The sequence below is a fragment of the Taudactylus pleione genome, unplaced genomic scaffold, assembly GCF_031769625.1.
Source record: "Taudactylus pleione unplaced genomic scaffold, aTauple2 ptg000070l, whole genome shotgun sequence".
NCBI lineage: Eukaryota > Metazoa > Chordata > Amphibia > Anura > Myobatrachidae > Taudactylus > Taudactylus pleione.
Window position 1 is genome coordinate 18,917,248 of NW_028284472.1, and position 21,685 is coordinate 18,938,932.

General features: G+C 47.1%; 1 protein-coding gene across 1 annotated transcript in view; it reads right to left on the reverse strand.

Moving 5' to 3' along the window:
* Positions 1-11,106: 11,106 nt before the first annotated feature.
* The window catches only part of FKBP1B (FKBP prolyl isomerase 1B), a 111,140-nt gene continuing 100,561 nt past the window's right edge, over positions 11,107-21,685 (reverse strand). Inside the window, exon 4 of the mRNA XM_088467288.1 lies at positions 11,107-11,482. Coding sequence (XP_088323414.1) covers positions 11,297-11,482 — 186 coding nt within the window. The 3' untranslated portion in view covers positions 11,107-11,296. The remainder of the gene's footprint in view (positions 11,483-21,685) is intronic.

The window sequence follows — 21,685 nt, forward strand, 5'->3', positions numbered from 1 at the left end:
ATTGGCTCTAACATGTATTTTGACAAATAAAAGCGAATGTTTAAGCCGTACGTATTCTGCGGGTAAACACAAACACGGACAAGATTAAAGTTTATTGCATTGTGAACTAAAAAAAAAAACCAGTTAAGCTAATTGATACATTGATTGGCATGATACGATTGAGGGAGGTAGGCAGAATAAAGGAGCAGGTAATCGGAATCTGACAGTCCCACTTCCGGTTTGTACTTGTGCGTGCGTTCCCTTCAAGCCACTTCGGGGATGTACGCTCGCTATTTGGCACGCTCGTTAGTTAGAGGAGGGGTCGGTAGAGTTTGGGGAGGATGTTTGGCTGCGTTCGAAAATACGAGCGAGTGCTTGAATTTACATATTGTTTTACGTACGCCGAACGTACAAACGGCCACTTGCGTCCGGGTCTGAATGAGGGCCTGTGTTTGCAGCTGACTTTCTTCCCCAAATAAACCTCATCTGTTTTCCATGTACTGTACAATGGGGTGTAATATATGCTTTAGGGGCCTATTCATCATTACTAAAAAATGGATGGAGGTACTTAGGTTTAGAACTCGCACCTAATTACCGGAGGAATTCATCATTCCTCCTTTCCATAACTATCTATTCCGAAAAGCTGGAATCCGTGCTGTGCATGCTCCGTTCCGTTCACAAAACCAGCGTATGCGCAGCACTGATTACAGCTGCGGTAATTCTGTGTCTGTCCGCCCCCCCCAATCTCTCCTCCGCACCTTTCCCCTACCTACCTGGCCACCTCTCACAGGCTACAGACACGGACCCCGACCTCCCACCCGGCCCCAGTCTGCAGCGGACAGCACGGCCAGGCAGAGGGGGCGGGCTGAGATTTTATTTTTTAAACTTTTCTGTGTTCTGCCAGGAGAACACACAGTCTGTGTCAGAGCAACAGCTGGAGGAGGGATGAGGGAGCGATGGAGCGAGCCAGCGGAGGACCTGCCCAGCTGAAAGCAGGCAAGTGTAACCCGCTATACGCCACCTCAGAGTAGTGTATAGTAACACCATCAAATTCCGAAAATACATAATTTTCAGAATTTGTTGAATAGCCTAATTTCTACATCCCCATACTAATATACTAATGTATGGGGAGTGTGGAAATTAACGCAGACTGGCACCATGCAGCCAGAATCTATGTAGCAGTGCCGCCTGGACGCTTCAGACGGTCACACCGCTGCCCTTACAGCTCCCCGGAGCTTCCTTAGGATGCTCTGGGCATTGCTGTAACCACCGTTGATTGTGGCCCCGCCCCATTTGACATCATGCGGAGGGGGCGTGGCCTGCATCGGGCTCGCGAATAATGTTATATATATATAAAAATGGCCCTCGCCAAAAAATAAGGTTCCCCACCCCTGTGGTAGGGTAACGCTTTAAAGTATGCAGATCTCATTTACTGTGATCCTTTGCGGTAATGGTACAGGTGACCATTCCAGGGCTATACATGTTGGGAGTTTCAAATCAGTGCAGTAGAGTTTTTGTCAGGTCAGCCAGACAGCGTGGGATTGATGTTTGGCCTTCTTGAAACATGCGGGCCATACATCTACGGACTGATTCCCCTGTTCTGCCGACGCCAACCCGATCGGCGAGCAAAAATGCAAATCTGCTGACATTGATGATCGTTGATTCATTGACTGATCAGGGATATTCAACAGGTCAAAAATTCCAGACTTACCGATTCCTACTATTTCCCGGGGGGATTGAGATTCTCTAATATGTTGGATTTAATTGATTGCCCAGCAGAACGGTGATTTGGGAGTAGTCCATCATAGATGTATGGGTCCCATTACTTGTAAGTTGATCAGGAAGCATAATTTGTGCTCTCTCAGAGCCTGCAACACAGGTTTCAGTGATCTAAGGGCACCATGACAGGCGAATGAGGATCTTTACTGAGGTTTTTGTCAAAGACAGCTGTCAGCACAGACCAAATGTGCTGCAGGACCACATGTTTAGGTACAGTAGGCCCCACACTCAAATTATTTTGTGTATCTCTGTTATTGATGTCATCCAATGGCTTTTGAAACTCAGTCAGAGCATTAGATTGGACAAAATATTGATGTTCAGGTTGTTGACATTTGGAATGTTGACACCAGATTGTCAGTATGGATGAGATGGAAATGTTTTTGAATGTCAACAGTCTGCATGGCGACCATGCGGATTTGCATTGCAGAGGAGAGTATGCTTAACGCTAAACCTAACTATAACCACAGCCTAACCCTAACCCAAACCCTAATCTCAGCCTAACCCTAATCCAAACCCCTATCACAGGCTAATCCTAACCCAAACCCCAATCACAGCCTAACCCAAACCCTAATCTCAGCCTAACCCTAACGCAAACCCCAATCGCAGCCTAATCCTAACCCAAACCCTAATCTCAGCCTAACCCTAACCCAAACCCCAATCGCAGCCTAATCCTAACCCAAACCCCAATCGCAGCCTAATCCTAACCCAAACCCTAATCTCAGCCTAACCCTAACGCAAACCCCAATCGCAGCCTAATCCTAACCCAAACCCTAATCTCAGCCTAACCCTAACCCAAACCCCAATCGCAGCCTAATCCTAACCCAAACCCCAATCGCAGCCTAATCCTAACCCAAACCCTAATCTCAGCCTAACCCTAACCCAAACCCTAATCGCAGCCTAACCCTAACCCAAACCCTAATCTCAGCCTAACCCTAATCCAAACCCCAATCGCAGCCTAATCCTAACCCAAACCCCAATCGCAGCCTAATCCTAACCCAAACCCTAATCTCAGCCTAACCCAAACCCCAATCGCAGCCTAATCCTAACCCAAACCCCAATCGCAGCCTAATCCTAACCCAAACCCTAATCTCATCCTGACCCTAACCCAAACCCTAATCACAGCCTAACCCTAACCCAAACCCCAATCGCAGCCTAATCCTAAAAATCATTTAAAAAATCAGCTGTTGACATTATGTCATGTCGGCATTGTGGATGTCAAAATTATGAACGTATAAAGACTTGGGGGTTTACTAAGCAGTGTTAGGAGACAGAGTGAATAGTGATAAGGTGCCAGACAATCAGATCCCAACTGTCATCTCACAGGCTGTGAAAATGACAGTTGGGAGCTGATTGGCTGGCACCTTATCACTTTTCACTCTGTCTCCTAACACTGCTTAGTAAATAGACCCCAAAGTCAGAGCTGGTAAGCATGTCAGGAGGGTACCACGGGCAGGTCACCGGCTTCCAGTGGAAGGGGAGAAAGGTGCGTGCACAGTGACAATGGTGGTGTCTTCAGCCAGACTGGACGAGAGTATGTCACTACCTAAATCTGCTCCACCATGGCACTAGGAAGCCCCCACTGCCTAGGAGTTAGTCTTTTAGCAGGTAATGTCTTATGGCCTGATTCAGAGGTGGGCGCTAATGCCGCGGCCGCTGCTGCAAATTTTTGTGCATTAACTGTGCAAAAATGTGCAAATGTCGCAGATGCCGCAATTTGCATTAAGACGCCGACCCGTGGTTTCGCAAATCCTAGTACAAAGAGCAGCATTGGCTGCAGATGATTTCATTATCATTTCATTATGGTCATGTAAACTGAGAAGCCGGAGCCATTTTGATTGCGTGCGGGTTCACAATCGCAGTTTGTGTCACACCCCCGAAACTCCTGTGTTTGAGCAACCACTCCCCCGTTACCTCCCCCAAATGGTCCCTGCCTGTCAATCACTATGCGAAAAAATCCTCTCTGCAACTGCTGTTGCAGGACGATCGTGGCACATGCACAGAGCGACTACAGCACATGCGCAGATCATTGATAATCACTCAAGTGCAGGGAAAATCTGAAGAGCGTCCACTGATTAATGATCGGCGCATGCGCAGTATCTGTTCTGTGCCGATCACTGAGCCGCAGCATAATTGACAAACTACGGGCGCTTGGGGGCGGTGTTGGCCAGTGTGCTTGAAAGTGGGGGTGTAGGACTTTCGGTTCCGGCTAGGATGAAGTGAGCTGCTTCCTATCTCGGCTCCGTTATCAGCTCCGCCATTGCACTATTTACAGCCGCTAAACGGCTTCTATTTGCTGCCGCAGTGTCCCTGCGTCCTCTCCTTACCTGGCTGGTAGTGCATGGAGAGGTATTTGCTCCCTCTCATGCCCGGCAAACAACAGAGACCCCGTCAGGAGCGCAGCCGTCCAGCCCCGCAATCTAAGATGGCCGCCGCGACTACTCGTGCTGCCGGAGCTCCAGCAGATCAGCCCAGTCTCTCCCCCTCTGCAATTGTTGAAACAGGGAGAAATAGTACTGTCTCACCCCCTACACCTGGTCCATGTGGCTCCTTGTCTTATGCTGATGTGATACAGGCAATAAAGGAGACTGTTGGTCCCCTCCTCAAAGAGCAGGCTCAGGAACAGTCTGCAGTGTTACAGCAGGCAGTGGATGATATAAAAGGGCAGATTCAGCAGCTTGCCCATAGAGTGTCTATGATAGAACACAGATGTGGAGACAACTTTCAAGATATAAATACATTAAAGTCTGTGAATGCTAAACTTCAGAAATCTGATAACCAAATATGGGCTAAACTAGATGACCTGGAAAACAGGCCCAGGCGTAACAACCTGAGAGTGGGTGGTCTCCCAGAATCCGTAAAAGGCCCTGCACTATATCATTTCCTGCGGAATACCTTACCTGAAATTCTTAAATGCTCTGATCTTGTAATAGAAAGGGCTCACAGAATGGGTCCTGCCCGGATGCAATCAAATTCAAGACCTCGTGTGGTTCTGTTTCGATGTTTAAACTTTATTCATAAGGAAGCGATATGATCTGCCTCTCGTGGAACTAAAGAGCTTCTGTGGAACAATTCAACATTTTTTATATTCCAGGACTACTCTCCTGAGGTTACGAGAGCTCGAAAAGCATTCTCCCCGGTTTGTTCTCGCCTGGTTCAGCTTAATTGCAAATTTGCATTATTGTATCCGGCCCGTCTGCGTCTGTTCGAAGGAGACAAATTCAAAGATTTTACTACGGCCCCAGATGCCGAGGCCTATGTGGAGGAGGCTGTTCAGGCTGCTACTGATGAAACCTGAATATATGTGAATATAGGTTTTGATATTCCTCCTACTTGCTATTGATATTAGTATATATTTGTATAGATATATGCCTGACTTCTGATGATAGGTATATGTTTTATCCTCATGTTTGATATATTTTTCTTTATCTTCTAAATCGTTTACTGATTTCAATATTGTATCTCTGGATTATTTTCTGGTCCCGATTCTGCTATAGTATACTATATATAATATATTCTTGTGAGGATTGGTTTATAATAATAAGCTTAATGTCATAGATAAGTCATAGGTATTCATAATACTTATACTGTTGAATGCAGCATGCTACATGTTCATTTAGATATGTTAAGGCAGCAATTCTTTTTCATGTTGTTCTATATTAATATGGTGGAGCTGGTCTGGAGCTCTCTCACTCCACAAATTTTTTCCAATGTGTTTTGATAAGACTGAGAAGTTCATTGCTCTTTTGTACTCTCTAATCCCAGATGGGATAAGTGAGAGTTTAATCGGTTGTTTTACTAAAGGCAATCGTTTGCCTTATATATGTTTTGATGTCTGTCTTTAGCTCCTCGTGTTTTTTCCCATCCTTGATCCCCCTTGTATTCGATGCTTGATAATGGAACAATGTGAACAATATGTAGTGTCTTGTTAAAATTCTTTGATCACTGTGATGGCAGAACTATGGCCCTGATTCAGAGCCGGACGCTCTGACCAGAGCGCTCGCTCTGAATCAGGGTCCTCCTCCATTAAAATGGAGCGACCTTCAGGACACTCGTATAGCTGTGGGTCACCACCCACAGCATATACGAGCGTCTAAAAAGATGGTCGCGATGGTCTTGACCATCGCGACCATCGGACTTGCGAGTGAAACCCTGCGGTCGGGTTTCTCAGCCACAAGCCCTGGAGTGATTTTGGCTCTATCAGAGCCAAAATCACTCCCACTGACATCACTAGTGATCACTAGTGATGTCAGTGGGGCCGGCTTCAGACGGTAGGCGTTCCCATGGGAACGCCTCCGTCTGGCAGGCACGCCCCCGGCACGCCCACCAAAGGGGGCGTGCTGTCAGTCACCATCGACAGCACGCCCCCTTTGGTGCGAGACTCCGAGCGACGGATTCCCCGTCGCTCGCCGGGTCTCACGCATGTGCACGACGGAGCTCCCTCCGTCGTGCGCATGCGCAGTGGGGAACATCGACCAACTTGCGAGCGTACTGCCGCTTGCGAGTGGGTCTGAATGACCCCCTATGTTTGTTATGTACTGGACAGTAAATTATGGGTACACTTAAAATATGGCCTGGAATGTAGGCGGCATACATTCCCCTATTAAGAGGAAGAAATTATTAATATACTTAACAAAACTTAATCTGGATATTGTTTTCCTGCAGGAGACACACCTCCTCCCCCCAGAAATTCTTAAACTAAATACTTTGGGATGTCTGTGCTGGCTTCAGCACCTTTTACATCTAAGGCGAGAGGTGTTTTGATTTTGACTAGGAAACAAATACAGATAGATCTAATTTCTACAGTGATTGACTCGGAGGGTAGATACCTCATTGCAGATCTCTTTATTGAGCAAACTAGATATGTTTTATGTACGGTATATGCCCCCAACTCATATAGTAAATCTTTTTTCCAATCTTTGCTTACGCAATTATACCCTTTCATGTCTTTTCCCCTGATTGTAGGGGGGGATTTCAATTTACTTACCTCCAGATACATGGATTCTAATTCCAAAGCTAATATTAATAGCCGTATTCCTAGATTAGGCCTTTCTCACTTTGCAGAACAGCTGAAACTCACTGATATATGGAGAGCGCACCATCCCTTGGACAGGGAATATACATGTTTATCCGCTGCGCATGGCACGCTCTTGAGAATAGATTATATTTTTGTGGCGGATGCCTTATTCCCTAGTATTCTGGAGACGGAAATTGAACCAATGTGCCTCTCAGATCACTCACTGGTCTGGATGTTGGTTTCCACCACAATAGATAGAGGTCCATTTAGACAGTGGAGATTCCCATCGCAATTTACCTCATCAACTAAATTTAGAGAGAAGGTTGAGTCCTTTTGGGAGGAGTTCCGACTGGATAATATGCAACATGCAAAAGAAGATCCACTAACATTTTGGCAAACTTCTAAGGCGGTGATTAGAGGCCGCATAATAGAATATATGTCCCAGAGGCGTCGAGAGTTTCTTTCGCTTTATAAGCAATCCCAGGCATCCCTGACGGAGTCTTATAAATTATTTAAATCTAATCCCTCCCTTGTTACAAAAAAAAAATATACAGACGCCAAAGTTCATTTTGATGAAATTTTAGCAAAGCAGGGAGATAGGAGCTTGTTCCTTGGCTCATTTAAATTTTATAAATATGGAAACAAGGTGGGACGGTTACTTTCTAATCTACTGAGAGGCTCGCAACCCTCCACCTATATTAAACATATACGCAAACCTGATCAATCATTTATCTCTAATAGTAAAGATATTGCGGAGGTGTTTCGCTTATTTTTTGATAATTTATATAATCAATCTCAGAAAAACACTCAGGCCAAATCAGCGTTTTGGGCAAAAGTAACTTTACCATGTTTAGATGCAGAGGTAGTTAAAGATATCTGTGCACCTGTTTCTCAGTAGGAGGTGTGTAGGTGTATTCAAAAGATTAAACCTATGAAAGCCCCTGGCCCTGATGGGTTCACAGGAGAGTACTATAAGCTTATGCTCCCTCGTATATGTGAAACGCTCACGAAGGCTATCAATTCTATTATTAGTACTCACCAACTCCCAAGATACTTTAGTGATGCCATTATTAAAGTGTTACCCAAACCTGATAGGGATTTAGAACTTCCAAACTCATACCGCCCTATTTCACTTCTAAATACTGACTACAAGATCTTGACAAAGATCTTGGCGGACAGAATTAAATTGATCCTCCCAAACATCATAGACACTGATCAGACTGGTTTCATATGGGGGCGACATTCTGTCTGTAACATTAGAAAAGTCCATGCGGCGCTCCAGTCGGTATCATCCTCTGTATCTTCACAACCACAATATATTTTGTCCCTTGATGCCGAAACGGCTTTCGATCTTGTTTACTGGGATCATTTATATGAGGCAATGAGAAGGTTTGGATTTCCAGAGGACTTTATCGTACTAATTCAAATGCTGAATACATCTCCTGCATCACGTATAGCTTGTAATGGATATCTATCTGATCCAGTACTACTACAAAAGGGCACACGACAAGGTTGCCCACTTTCACCCTTACTCTTTGCGATTGCAATTGAGCCGTTAGCCATAGCTCTTAGAGACTTAACTAATTTTAATGGGATCAAAATCGTCCGCAATGAGTTGAGAAACTAGCTTTGTTTGCGGATGACATGTTGCTATTTATTGAAGACCCGTGTATAACTATTCCTGCCATTTTTAAGATCATAACTGAATTTGGATAATTTTCTGGGTTTAAAGTTAATAGGGCTAAGTCGGAGCTTCTCCCTTTGACCTTGACACCGGTGTCACCTGAGGTGCTGGCGGTCACTTCTCAGTTTCAAAAAGCGTCTTCTAAATTGAAATACCTGGGTATATATATAACATCCAGATTGCAGGATTTCTATGCAGCCAATTACATTGATACTATGCGGAAAATCTCACTTTGTTTGCAGACTTGGGGTTCTCTCCCGCTGTCTCTATTGGGTCGCGTTGCAGTTATAAAGAGTATTGTATTTCCGAAACTATCGTATATTATTCAAATGTTACCAATAAAAATGACGCAGTCAGATATTGCAGCATGGAATAAAATGATCTCTACTTTTCTATGGCTGGGTAAAAAGCCGCGCTTTTCCGCGGCAAAAATTAAATTACAAAGAAGGGATGGAGGATTAGCAATACCAGATATACTTGCTTTTACTCGCGCGATTCATTTTTGATATGTGTCAGACTAGCTGCACTTTAGATCTTCTTATATTAATTTGGAGGTTGAACAATCATTATTTTCCCCATTTACACCTGGAGCATTATTACACACCCCAAGAGGCTCTCTTCCTCCGATGGTCATGCATAACATTTTATTCAGGGACACGTATCTGTCGTGGTGGGCCATTAATAGAACACTAAACAGAAATCCATTGATCTCTCCTTACATTACGCTTTGTGGTAATCCTAACTTTCAGCCAGGACTAGAGAATTCACACTTTCAGACCTGGGGCGTTAAAGGTATTGCAGAAATGAAGGATGTCTTTGATCCTGGGGAACACTGCTCTCCTTCCAGGATTTGGTCAGTAAATATGGTATAGATAACAGTTTTTATTTGTATCTACAGCTTAGACACTATGGCCCTGATTCAGAGCCGGACGCTCTGACCAGAGCGCTCGCTCTGAATCAGGGCCCACCTCCATAAATATGGAGCGTCCTCCTGGACGCTCGTATAGCTGTGGGTCACCACCCACAGCATATACGAGCGTGCAGGATGATGGTCGCGATGGTCTTGACCATCGCGACCATCGCCACTGCGAGCAGAAGCCTGCGGTTGAGTTTCTCAACCGCAAGGCCCGGAGTGATTTTGGCTCTATCAGAGCCAAAATCACTCCCACTGACATCACTAGTGATGTCAGTGGGGCCGGCTTCTGACGGTAGGCGTTCCCTTGGGAACGCCTCCGTCCGGGAGGCACGCCCCCGGCACGCCCACCAAAGGGGGCGTGCTGTCAATCAACATCGACAGCACGCCCCCTTTGATCAGACACTACGAGCGAAGGAAAGTCCTTCGCTCGTCGCGTCTCGCGCATGCGCAGCTCCCTCCGTCGTGCGCATGCGCAGTGCAGACCATCGACCCACTTGCGAGCGGACAGCCGCTCGCGAGTGGGTCTGAATCAGGCCCTATGTACGTTCATTACCACAAGCCCATGTATCGGATAGTGAGTCGGACTCTTTGTTATCATTATTGCAATTTGTGTCCGCCCTTTCCTATAAAACTCGGTTATTATACTGGGATTTGATTCCCTCTAATTTGGGAAAAATATGGGGGGTAACAATGTGTAAATGGACTTCCGATTGTCCAAGTATTACATCCCCCTCTGATATATTATCGGGAATGGAACATACTCTTAGATATTTAAGCTCTGCTCAACTACATGAAGTTCATATTCGAACATTGCATAGAGCATACATTTCACAAGGACAACGTAAACACATGGTTGAAGAAGAGACGGGTCATTGCCCCAAATGTGGTGCTCCTGATGCTTTATTTTTTCATAATTTTTGGTCCTGTCCAAAAATACAGAAATTCTGGAATAAAATAATTGTGTATATGAATAATACTTTTAGACTTAATTTACGACTAGATCCAGTTGCTTTAATATGTGCCAACTTCTCATCATGGGAACTGGAATCTTCTAATAAACAGCTTATACCTTTGATCACTGTTATTATAACTCTTGCCAAAAAAGCTATACTGAATAAATGGATAGAGCGTTCTTCTCCAAGACTGGAACATGTAACTACAGCTCTTATGCGTACACTTTATCTGGAGAGACAGTGTTCACTTCACAATATAGAAAATGGAGGAATTTGTTTCTATATAAAATGGGGGCCATATATTGAAACCCTGGACTCCTCTTCTAGAGAAAAAATTCTAAAACTTTTTCAATACACCAATTGGTATTTATACGAAAGATTCCAGTGATACCTAGATAGTATTTATGATACATGATCATACGACACTTGTAATGTCTAAATTACCCTATGTCCCTCTTTCCTATTGTTTCTTCTATCCCCCTGTGAGTCTTTTGTATGTCCTATATATATGTATGGTATTTTATTTTATATTTTATATATATATTTCAATTTTTGGAGACTACTTTAGGGACTACTGGTTATTCCCAGATTTTTTTTTATTTTTATAAAGTCTATATTTTATAGATTCAAAGGTCAATATTTTTGTCTCTAAATGTAATAACAAAGTTTTTGAGAAATATAAACAGGTACGCTTCATAAGGTACTTATATTGTATACCTTTGTGTCTCAAAGAAATGAAGAATGCCTGTAATACATTGTAATTTTCTTTTATTAGCTTTGTCTGTTCGTTTTACAATATTTTTGTCAAGATTATTGTGAAAAATTTTGAAAAATATTTTTTAAAAAAAGAAAAGAAAGTGGGGGTGTTGGCCCCAGTTTCAAGGTGTGCCGAAGGGTCTGTGTCTTCGGACGCTGATTTCCTGGCCACGGCAGAGTGTAAACACCGGCATCCTGCGTAACTTGATAGCAGATTACTCGATTCTGCGTCCTCGGATGCAGCAGCAAATCACAGCAGATTCCACAGAATTGGCATATTTACTCTCAGCAGCTGCGTCCAACAGCGCCACTTCTGTTTGTACAGCGTCCATCTCTGAACATGGCCTCTGACCATCGATGGTTGCTAAACCGTCCATGGCCAACCCTAATTGCTTTGAGCCCTATTGGGAAAAAGATGCTATGTAAAAGTATTATTATTATATTTAACGGTTTTCGATGTACTTATTTATAATAAACACAGTGCTTTGTGCTGTACACACTCGGAGAATATACCATACAGCCCGTGACGCAAATACAAAGTGACACTTACAAAGTAGCACAATGTTACAGGAGACCCTACAGGAGAGTTTATAATGAACGGACTGACAGTGCGTGTCTCAGTCCTGCAGCGTCCATGTCTGGTGTCCTCTAGGCACAGGCTGAGGTAACTGGAGAACAACAGAAATGATGATTGCAAGGGGCATTTATTGGAAAACACAGATAGCCTCCATAGTCTTCCTTCCCAGCAAATGCCTTGCAGCCGAGAATAAAGAAAAATCTGACAGTAATTATTTTCACAATATAAAATGATAAGTTCCACAATGCTCAGACTGGGTTTACTGTCAGTCAGCGATGAATCATGCTCAACAAGATGTGTAATACGGAGATTGCAGTGTTCAAATGGAAAAGCTTCATTCTGTGCCTGCTGCAAAGACTGGAAAACAAGATACAGTAACTCTGCTCTTAAACTTAAAGTGGGGAGCAGACAATGTTGGGGGAAAGCAGATGCCAGCAAGGGGTGGGGTGGGGTATAGTCAGCCGGGAGACTTGCCCACTATTCTGGGCAGAGCCGGCCCTAGCCAATTTGGTGCCCTAGGCAAAATTTGGGCTGGTGCCCCCTAGCAGATATTCCCACCAGCATATATATTATATATAGAGACCTGTATGACCTGGCCGTCGCAGGGCCGGCCCAAGCTTAATTTTTTTTTGTAAGCGAAAAAAGATTTTGGCACCCCTTAATGAATAAACCCATATATTTATATGTTCAGATCGCATTTTGGCATAGCCGATATAAATAGTTGTGCAGTTTGTAATAATCTTGTATTAGGTGGAATAGTAATATAATTTTGGGCAACCTTTTCAAAAGTGTTCCATTACCATACAGAATCCTTAGTAATAAAATACAATGGCCCCAAAACAGGAAAAATAAAACACATTAGCCCACATATGAAAACAAATAACCAAACACACTGGGCCGATAGGAAAAAAAACCCAAAACATTCGCCCCGATATGAAAAACAAACAAATACATAGACACCCACAGAAAAAAAAATACATTGGCACAGATAAGAAAAAAAAAATAAAAAACAGTACTTACACACACATACAGGCATATAGAGACATTACATATAGAGACACACAGAAGATGGAGGCTCTGGTCGATTAAACTGTGGTTGTATACATGGTGGGTGAAATGGTTGGTGAGCGCATGTGAGACAGTGGATGAGTAGAGGTGGTATGCAAGAAGCTCTTTGGACATATAACCCTGCCTAGACTATCAATTACATAAATCTGAACACCTTCTCTCTCACATGCCCATCCCTTCAATTGAATGTTACACCAGATTTTCCCTCAAAATTCTATCTGACCCACATGGCCCCAGGTTCCCCCTGACATGCCTCCTCTGCAGCCAGGTATTTCTCACTTATATGCCCTAAATACCCCCAGCATCTGCCACCATCCAGCAGTATGTTTGCATCATGCCCCCATGTGCCCCAAATCCTCCCAACATCTTCCCCCTTGCAGAATGTTAACCACATGCCCCCCAAATGCCACAATGCCTGTGACATGCCCCACTTTGTGCCCCAAAAAAACCACAGCATCTGCTCCCCATATGCCCCCTGTGCCACATATACCCCCAGCATTTTTGACATGCTTATTCCACAGCAGGTTTTTCCCCAAATGCCCTGTGCCCCAGACTCCCCTAGCATGTCTCCCCCAGCAGCATCTTCCCCACAATCCCCCCGTGCCCAAAATGCTCCCAGCTGCCCCCCAACTGCATGCTCCCTCCACATATACCCCTGTGCTCTAAATGCCCCAGCACCTTTTTCCCTATCACCTATGCATCAAAAGTCTATGATATTCCCCCTACACATCAGTGTGTTCACCACATGCCTCACTTTGTGCCACAAATGTCCCCAGCGTTTGTGACCAGCCCCCCAAAGCAACATGCTCCCCAAATACCTAGAGTCTCCCTGACATGACCCTTTGTGTGCCCTATATGCTACAAGCATTTGCCCCCCATCTGCATTTTATCAATATGTCCCCCTGTGCCATGCACCCTCCACATCCCTGTCTGCTTCTTACCTTACACTTTTCTCTCTTGATGAACTTGACAGCAGACCTCGAAAGCTATGCTGCTGCAGCTGCAGGACCCGGGGACACTATGGGCTCTATTTATTAACATTATTTTTACTAAAATAAAGTGAAAAAGGGTGTTTTCACACCCTTTTCACATTATTTTAGTTTCACCTGTAGTTATTACAGGGCAATTGGAGTAGAATTAGTAAAATTCTACTCCAACCCCCAGTATCACTTATTTTTAGTAAAGCAGATCGCATTTCCCATAATTGTAATGGGAAATGTGATCCGACCATAGTTACTAAAAATAAATTGTAAAAAAATACCAGGGGAAGCCCTGTGATAATAACGCCACCTGGAGGTGGCGTTATCCAGGGTCTCCCCCGATTACCGGGCTCCCACTCTGCTCTAACGGAGAGAGCAGAGGCGGGAGCCGGTACCAGTAATCAGCTATGTGGTCTAAGTAGACCGCAAGCTGATTACTGTAAAAAAAAGAAAAAAAAATTAAACATTTTTTTTTTCCTTACCTGAATCCAGGGACCAGTGATCGGGCCTCCGGTGATGGCTCCTCTCCGGTCAGCTGGTCTCCCACAGTGCACTGGGGCCCGGTCATCAGGTGATCGGGTCCCAGTGCAGTATGGGAGATCACCTGATCGGGAAGCCCGGAGAAGATCACCGGAGGCCAGGAGGATTCAGGTAAGTGTAATGAAGGGAGGGGGGGTCGCGGGGGGGGGGGGGGGGTATGCGGCGCATGCGCGGGCTCTTAGTCACGGTATTTTTTCCGAAAATACCGCGACTAGACTGCGGATGGGATCCGCAGGGACAGAGCTTTATCGCAAGCTCTGTCCCTGCAAGGGATTTATAGTAAATCCCTGTGATATTGCCTGAATTCGCAATGCGAATTCACTCGGTAATATCACACTACAATCCGCATTCAATATGCGGATTGTAGTAAATAGAGCCCTATGTAACCTATGACTGAGATCGGTTACAGGGAATGATCACATGATCAGATAACACCCTTTACCCGGAGCTTGTCTGCTGCCCCATCGCATTTCCTCACTGTCAGGGTTGCTGCATAGTGATCGCGGCGGTGCGGCTTCCTCATTATGGCATTCTATGTGGCCGCATATGCGGCGCAATGGTCGGACTGGCCCTCACTGTGACCAGAGAGTCACCTGACAGGCTGCGCTGCCCGATCGGAGCTGAGCTCCGATCGCGGCAGTCGGGCGGGCGGGGAAGTTGCAGAGCCAAATGCCCCTAGGCATTCAAGTCGCCCCTAGGCATTTGCTTAGAATGCCTATGCCTAGGGCCGGCTCTGATTCTGGGGCCACCTGATTTTCAGGAGCCTCCCGGACAGACATTCTGGGAGAGTAGGCAAGTATGGATTACACTGTGGACCTCATTCAGAGTTGGTCGAAGCGGCCGCACGGTCGTACGCGAAAAGGGGACGGATATGTAAATGATTCCCTCGCAAGTTGCGTCCCTAAGTTCGGATCGGCTGGTGGCCGACCAAGGGGAGGAAGCGGCCGGAATACAAAAAAATACGCCCCCTTCTCGTACGCATTACACGTCATCTCCGGCCATATAAGGATTAATCGAGACCATCGAGAACCATCGGAACTGGTCGTAGAGCTTAAGGTTGACCATACCCTCTCTTAAGCTCTACGATCAGGTCAGTGTACAAACCACCCATGTCACGTGTGCTATGACGCTACTTTGCTAATTATGCACTCCCATAAACCGTATGCACTCCCATAAAACGCCGTTCGCATAATTAGGCACGCCTGCGTCCGGATCTCCACTCCCCCATTTTCAAGCACCTTCCCCTGTTACCACCCACAAACGCCTCAATCTGTCACTCAAACTACCGACCTGGCTGTGCTCAAGGAGAGAGAAATTTCTGATCGTAGCGGCTATTTTGCGCACGCGCATTGCAAACTTTACGCATGCGCAGTATAGCGAACATCGGTGGCGTACGACCGTGCGGCCGCTTCGACCAACTCTGAATGAGGTCCTGTGCACTCTAACGCATCTCTAGACTCTAGTCACACCTGATACTTAGGGGTAAATTTACTAAGATTTGTTTTTGGTTGATTTGGTGCTTTTCTGCAATTTGGGTGGGATTTTGCAAATCGGAGACGTACTGAAGGCCAATTTGACTGCAACTCGCAGGTGAAACGCGACTTAACACACCAATTCGGCACAATACACCTTCGGTTTAAACATCGTATCATTTACATGGACTCAAATACAAATCACAAATTTACTAAGAATCGTGTTTGGCAAATGATTAAAATCACACCGAAATCACAGCACAATGCACAAAATAAATAGACGTGCCCGTGAGCAGTGTGTTTGACCTGCGTAGGCTTTTGTGTAAAACGGATTAAATAAAGGGTTAATTATATTTTTCAACGGAGACTGGGGCCTGATTCTATATGGTTCGCAACTGCGAATGCAATAGCGATTACACACGCAGTCTCACTGCGATAATGTTAATCCATTGCGATCACTATGCCATCTCAGCATTACATTCGTAATGTTTAGCAAGACTGCGAAACCATCGGTAACAACGAGTACCATCGCAGCCTCACGCACACTTGCACGCACTGGCAAGCCTGTGTTTCCCCGACCACTCCTCCCGCACCACCCACAAACGGCATTTCCTGTCAATCACTCTGCCATGGGTCTGCGCAGGGGCGCCGAGAGGGGGGGGAGCGGGTACAGATTACCCGGGCCCGGGCTTCCTGAGGGGCCCGGTGGGGGCCCGGGTCGGGCGCTACTCCCACCCCCCCTCACAGCAGCCCAGCACACAGCGTGTGCTGAGCCGCAGTTGGAGACTGCTCATCGCTGCTGAGCAGCAGCCACAGCAGTCTCCTATGTCTGTTCGGGGGAGCGATCACACTGATCGCGCCCCCCCGGCTTTGCGTCGGGCTGAGGGGGCTCAGAGCGCCCCCCTCCCCAGCACGAAGCGGCGCTGCAAATCTTTTTTTTTTCTTGGCAAGGAGGCGTGGCCACGCCTCCCGTGATGAGGCCACGCCCCCTATTACCGGGGTCCGCCACGGCTCTTGGCGGGCCTGGGTCTGCGTAGTCACTACGCAGTCCCGATCGCAGTGGCTGGTTCGCGCACGCGCACTGCGATGCACACGCATATGCGGAAAGCAACAATCAGCCAATTGCGTGCGTAATCACAGACGCGATCCCTGCTGAATCAAGCCCTGTGTACAGCGCCACAGAGATCCTAAATACCACTGTCACTACTGCATCCTCAACTATCCTCCCGTCACCACCCCCAAACGCTCTTTGCCTGTTAATTAATCTGCTAATGCCCTGCGTGGAGTCAGTGGTGTCCTTGCATTCGCAATGGCGAGTTCACGCACGCAGACCGCAATGCATACGCATGTGCAGTATGCAACAATCGACCGATAGCGTACACATTAGCAACTGTGATCCAAGCTGTATCAGGCCCATAGTCATATGGAGAAGGCTTGTATCAGCCTTCCCCTGATGTAGCAGCCTGGGCAGCAGTGTTCACCTCTGAATCAGGCCCTGTGATTGGCTCTGAGTCAGGGCCATCTCTTCCATTGGGCTTTTAGTGCAGATGCCCAAGGGCCCGAAGCTTCAAGGGGCCCTCCAGCCCCCCTGCAGCTGCTGCCAGTTAGTAAATGTTTCTTCTTTTTTTTTTAAAGCATCCTTCGCTATCCTGCTGCCCACTCCTTCCTCCTACAGGCCCAGGTAAGCCCTTCCGCTCCGCCTCCTAACAGCCGTGGCCCGGAGGGTTGCTGCTATTTCCTATGTGGCTGAAGGACCTCTGTGACGTATCCACCATGTGACTGCTGCAGGAGGCTGGACCGCTCCAGCGTTACCATCCACTAGGCCATAGAGGGGGAATAATTATTTGTGGCAAGCGCAGCAAGCCACCGTGCCCAAAGCGTGGCGAGCGCAGCGAGCCCGCGATGGGACACTTTTGGTCCCCCGTTAGTATCACCGCCCCTCCCCCTTTCAGGCCGGGTCACGTGGGTGTGACGTCACAGGTCCATCTGCGCTATATAGTCTAGACCTAACCGTGGCCGGAGGGCCGCCTGTTCCTAATCCTTGACGCTGCCGACGCACAGGCCCAGGGACGCCCTTCTGCTCCAACCCCTTACAGAGAAGCAGCCGGACACTCGGGGGGCCCTGCCCACTCCTAGCACCACCACCAGCCCGCGCAGCACATCCATCGCCGTCTCACCAAGATCATAGAGCTTGGCGGCATGGCACAGTTCCTCCTACCTGTAGGACTGCTGGGAGCATTGCGCTGACATCGTGACATCACATCGCGCTCCCTGCCAAAGAGAAGAGCTGTCGGCTACACGGGAGTCCTGGACCAGCAAACGGTAAGAGGGGGACAAAGGGTGGAAAGAAAAGAGGGTGGAAATGGTGCAGGTGGCTTGAAAGACAGGGACAGGAAGCTGTAAAAACAAGGGGGCAGGAGGCTGGAAAGACTAGGGGGCAGGAGGCTGGAAAGACTAGGGGGCAGGAGGCTGGAAAGACTAGGGGGCAGGAGGCTGGAAAGACTAGGGGGCAGGGAGTGGACTCCTCTGAGTGATAGGAATCATGACTAGTAAGTGGTCCTATCCTATCATAGGATAGGACCACTTACATTATCAAAAATGTTCTAGTCATGACAGGTTCATAGTAAACTGGTAGGTTGCATTCCCAGCATATTCATTTACAAAAGCTGTCTTCAATATAAGCAGGCAACAGGTAACTGACATTTATGAAGGGGATTATTGTGTTAATGGGGAGGGTGCCCTGACCTGACATAAGTAATGTGCATGTAATGTGGTTTGAGGTGTGGGTACCAGGCTCAAGGACATTTTTTTCCAGTGAATGGGTGGGTAGGGGCCCCAGTGCATTGCTTTGCCCAGGGCCCACACTGCTGTTAAGACAGCCCTGCTCTGAGTTCCTTGACTGCTCGGGTATTCTCCCGCTCTGTGTGTCTGATTGGCTGAAGTCCCTGGCCCGCTCCGCTATTCTCCCTCTCTCATTGTCTGATTGGCTGTAAATCCCTGGCCTGCTCCGCTATTCTCCCTCTCTGTGTCTGATTGGCTGTAAGTCCCTGGCCTGCTCCGCTATTCTCCCTCTCACTGTGTCTGATTGGCTGTAAGTCCTTGGCCTGCTCCGCTATTCTCCCTCTCTGTATCTGATTGGCTGTAAGTCCCTGGCCTGCTCCGCTATTCTCCCTCTCTGTGTCTGATTGGCTGTAAGTCCCTGGGCTGCTCCGCTATTCTCCCTCTCTCTGTGTGTCTGATTGGCTGTAAGTCCCTGGCCTGCTCCGCTATTCTCCCTCTCTGTGTCTGATTGGCTGTAAGTCCCTGGCCTGCTCCGCTATTCTCCCTCTCTCATTGTCTGATTGGCTGTAAATCCCTGGCCTGCTCCGCTATTCTCCCTCTCTGTGTCTGATTGGCTGTAAGTCCCTGGCCTGCTCCGCTATTCTCCCTCTCACTGTGTCTGATTGGCTGTAAGTCCTTGGCCTGCTCCGCTATTCTCCCTCTCTGTATCTGATTGGCTGTAAGTCCCTGGCCTGCTCCGCTATTCTCCCTCTCTGTGTCTGATTGGCTGTAAGTCCCTGGGCTGCTCCGCTATTCTCCCTCTCTCTGTGTGTCTGATTGGCTGTAAGTCCCTGGCCTGCTCCGCTATTCTCCCTCTCTGTGTCTGATTGGCTGTAAGTCCCTGGCCTGCTCCGCTATTCTCCCTCACTGTGTCTGATTGGCTGTAAGTCCTTGGCCTGCTCCACTATTCTCCCTCTCTGTGTCTGATTGGCTGTAAGTCCCTTGCCTACTCCGCTATTCTCCCTCTCTCTGTGTGTCTGATTGGCTGTTAAGTCCCTGGCCTGCTCCGCTATTCTCCCTCTCTGTGTCTGATTGGCTGTAAGTCCCTGGCCTGCTCCGCTATTCTCCCTCTCTGTGTCTGATTGGCTGTAAGTCCCTGGCCTGCTCTGCTATTCTCCCTCACTGTGTCTGATTGGCTGTAAGTCCCTGGCCTGCTCCGCTATTCTCCCTATCTGTGTCTGATTGGCTGTAAGTCCCTGGCCTGCTCTGCTATTCTCCCTCACTGTGTCTGATTGGCTGTAAGTCCCTGGCCTGCATAGGCTATTCTCCCTCTCTCTTATTATTATTATTGTTTATTTATATGGTGCCACAAGTGTTCCGTAGCGCCTTACAAAGTACATAAACAAATAGATTGATTTACAGTGACTTACAGTAGAGTACAATACAATACATTACAGGACATGGATAATATACATTGTTACATTCATGACCATAACACCCAGATAAGAAACAATGCAAAGCAACCAAGTGTTAGGTGCCCTGGTAGAGAGTAAGAAGTAGATGAAGGTAGAGTAAGGAGAAGCACAAGAGGGTAGAGGGCCCTGCTCATAGGAGCTTACATTCTAAGGGGGAAGGACAGACAAACAGGGGTGAAACAGATGGGGAAGGCAGGGAGGAAGGAGCATGTAGCAGCAAGTTAAGATGAGAGCTGGAAGGCTTTGATGAAATAGTGGGTCTTGAGATTCCGTTTGAAGGATTGAAGAGAGGTGGAGAGTCTGATGGGAAGCGGGAGAGAGTTCCAAAGGTGGGGAGCAGTGCGGGCAAAATCTTGGAGGTGGGAGTGGGAGGAAGTAATCAATTGGCATGAGAGGCGGCGTGCATTTATTGAACGAAGAGGGCGGACAGGAGAGTGAAGGGAGATGAGGTCAGAGATGTAAATGGGAGAGGAATGGCTGAGGGCTTTGTAAGTGAGTGTGAAAACCTTAAATTAGGTTCTAAAAGGGAAGGGGAGCCAGTGGAGAGCTTGTAGGAGAGGGGAGGCAGATGCAGAGCTTTTTGAGAGGAAGATGAGCCGAGCAGCAGCATTGAGGACAGACTGGAGAGAGGAGAGAAGAGATTAGGGGAGGCCAGCTAGGAGAAGGTTACAGTAGTCCAATCTGGAGATGACCAATGAGTGTATGAAGGTTTTAGTGGCATCCTGGATAAGAAACGGTCTAATCTTGGAAATATTTTTAAGATGAAAATGACAGGACTGTGAGAGATTCTGGATATGTGGTTTGAAGGAGAGGAAGGAGTCCAGGATAACTCCAAGACAGAGCACTTTGGGGTTAGAGGAGATAATTGTGCCATCAATTGATAAAGAAATGTTGGGAAGTGTGGTTATGTAGGGGGGAGGCAAGATGATTAGCTCAGTCTTAGACATATTAAGTTTAAGAAATCACTGGGACATCCAGGAAGAGATGGCAGAGAGACAGTTGAAGGCACGAGTGAGGAGAGAGGAAGAGAGGTCAGGGGAGGAAAGGTAGATCTGAGTATCATCAGCATAGACATGATATTGGAGGTCAAAAGAGCTGATGAGTTCACCTAGTGAGGATGTATAGAGTGAGAAAAGGAGAGGTCCAAGAACAGAACCTTGGGGAACACCCACTGCAAGAGGCTGTGGGGGATAAGAGGAGTCATGAGAGGAGACAGAGAAGGATCGGTCAGAGAGGTAGGAGGATAGCCAGGAGAGGGCAGTGTCACGCAGACCAAAGGAGTGAAGGATTTGGAGAAGGAGAGGATGGTCCACAGTGTCAAAAGTAGCAGAAAGCTCAAGGAGAATGAGCAGAGAGTAGTGGCCCTTGGATTTAGCAGCAAGGAGGTCATTGCTGACTTTTGTGAGGGCAGTTTCAGTGGAGTGGAGAGAACGGAAGCCAGACTGAAAAGGGTCAAGGAGGGAATGAGAGGAAAGAAAGGTGGTAAGGCGCTTGTAGAAAATCCGCTCAAGGAGTTTGGAGGCAAAGGGGAGGAGAGAGATGGGTCGGTAGTTGGAGAGAGTGTTAGAATCAAGGGTTGGTTTTTTTAGTATTGGGGAGACAAGGGCATGTTTGAATGCAGATGGGACAGTGCCTGTTGATAGGGAGAGATTAAGGAGGTGGACAAGATGGGAGCAGGCAGAAGGAGAGAGGTAGTGGAGGAGACGTGAAAGGATAGGGTCAAGGGAGGAGG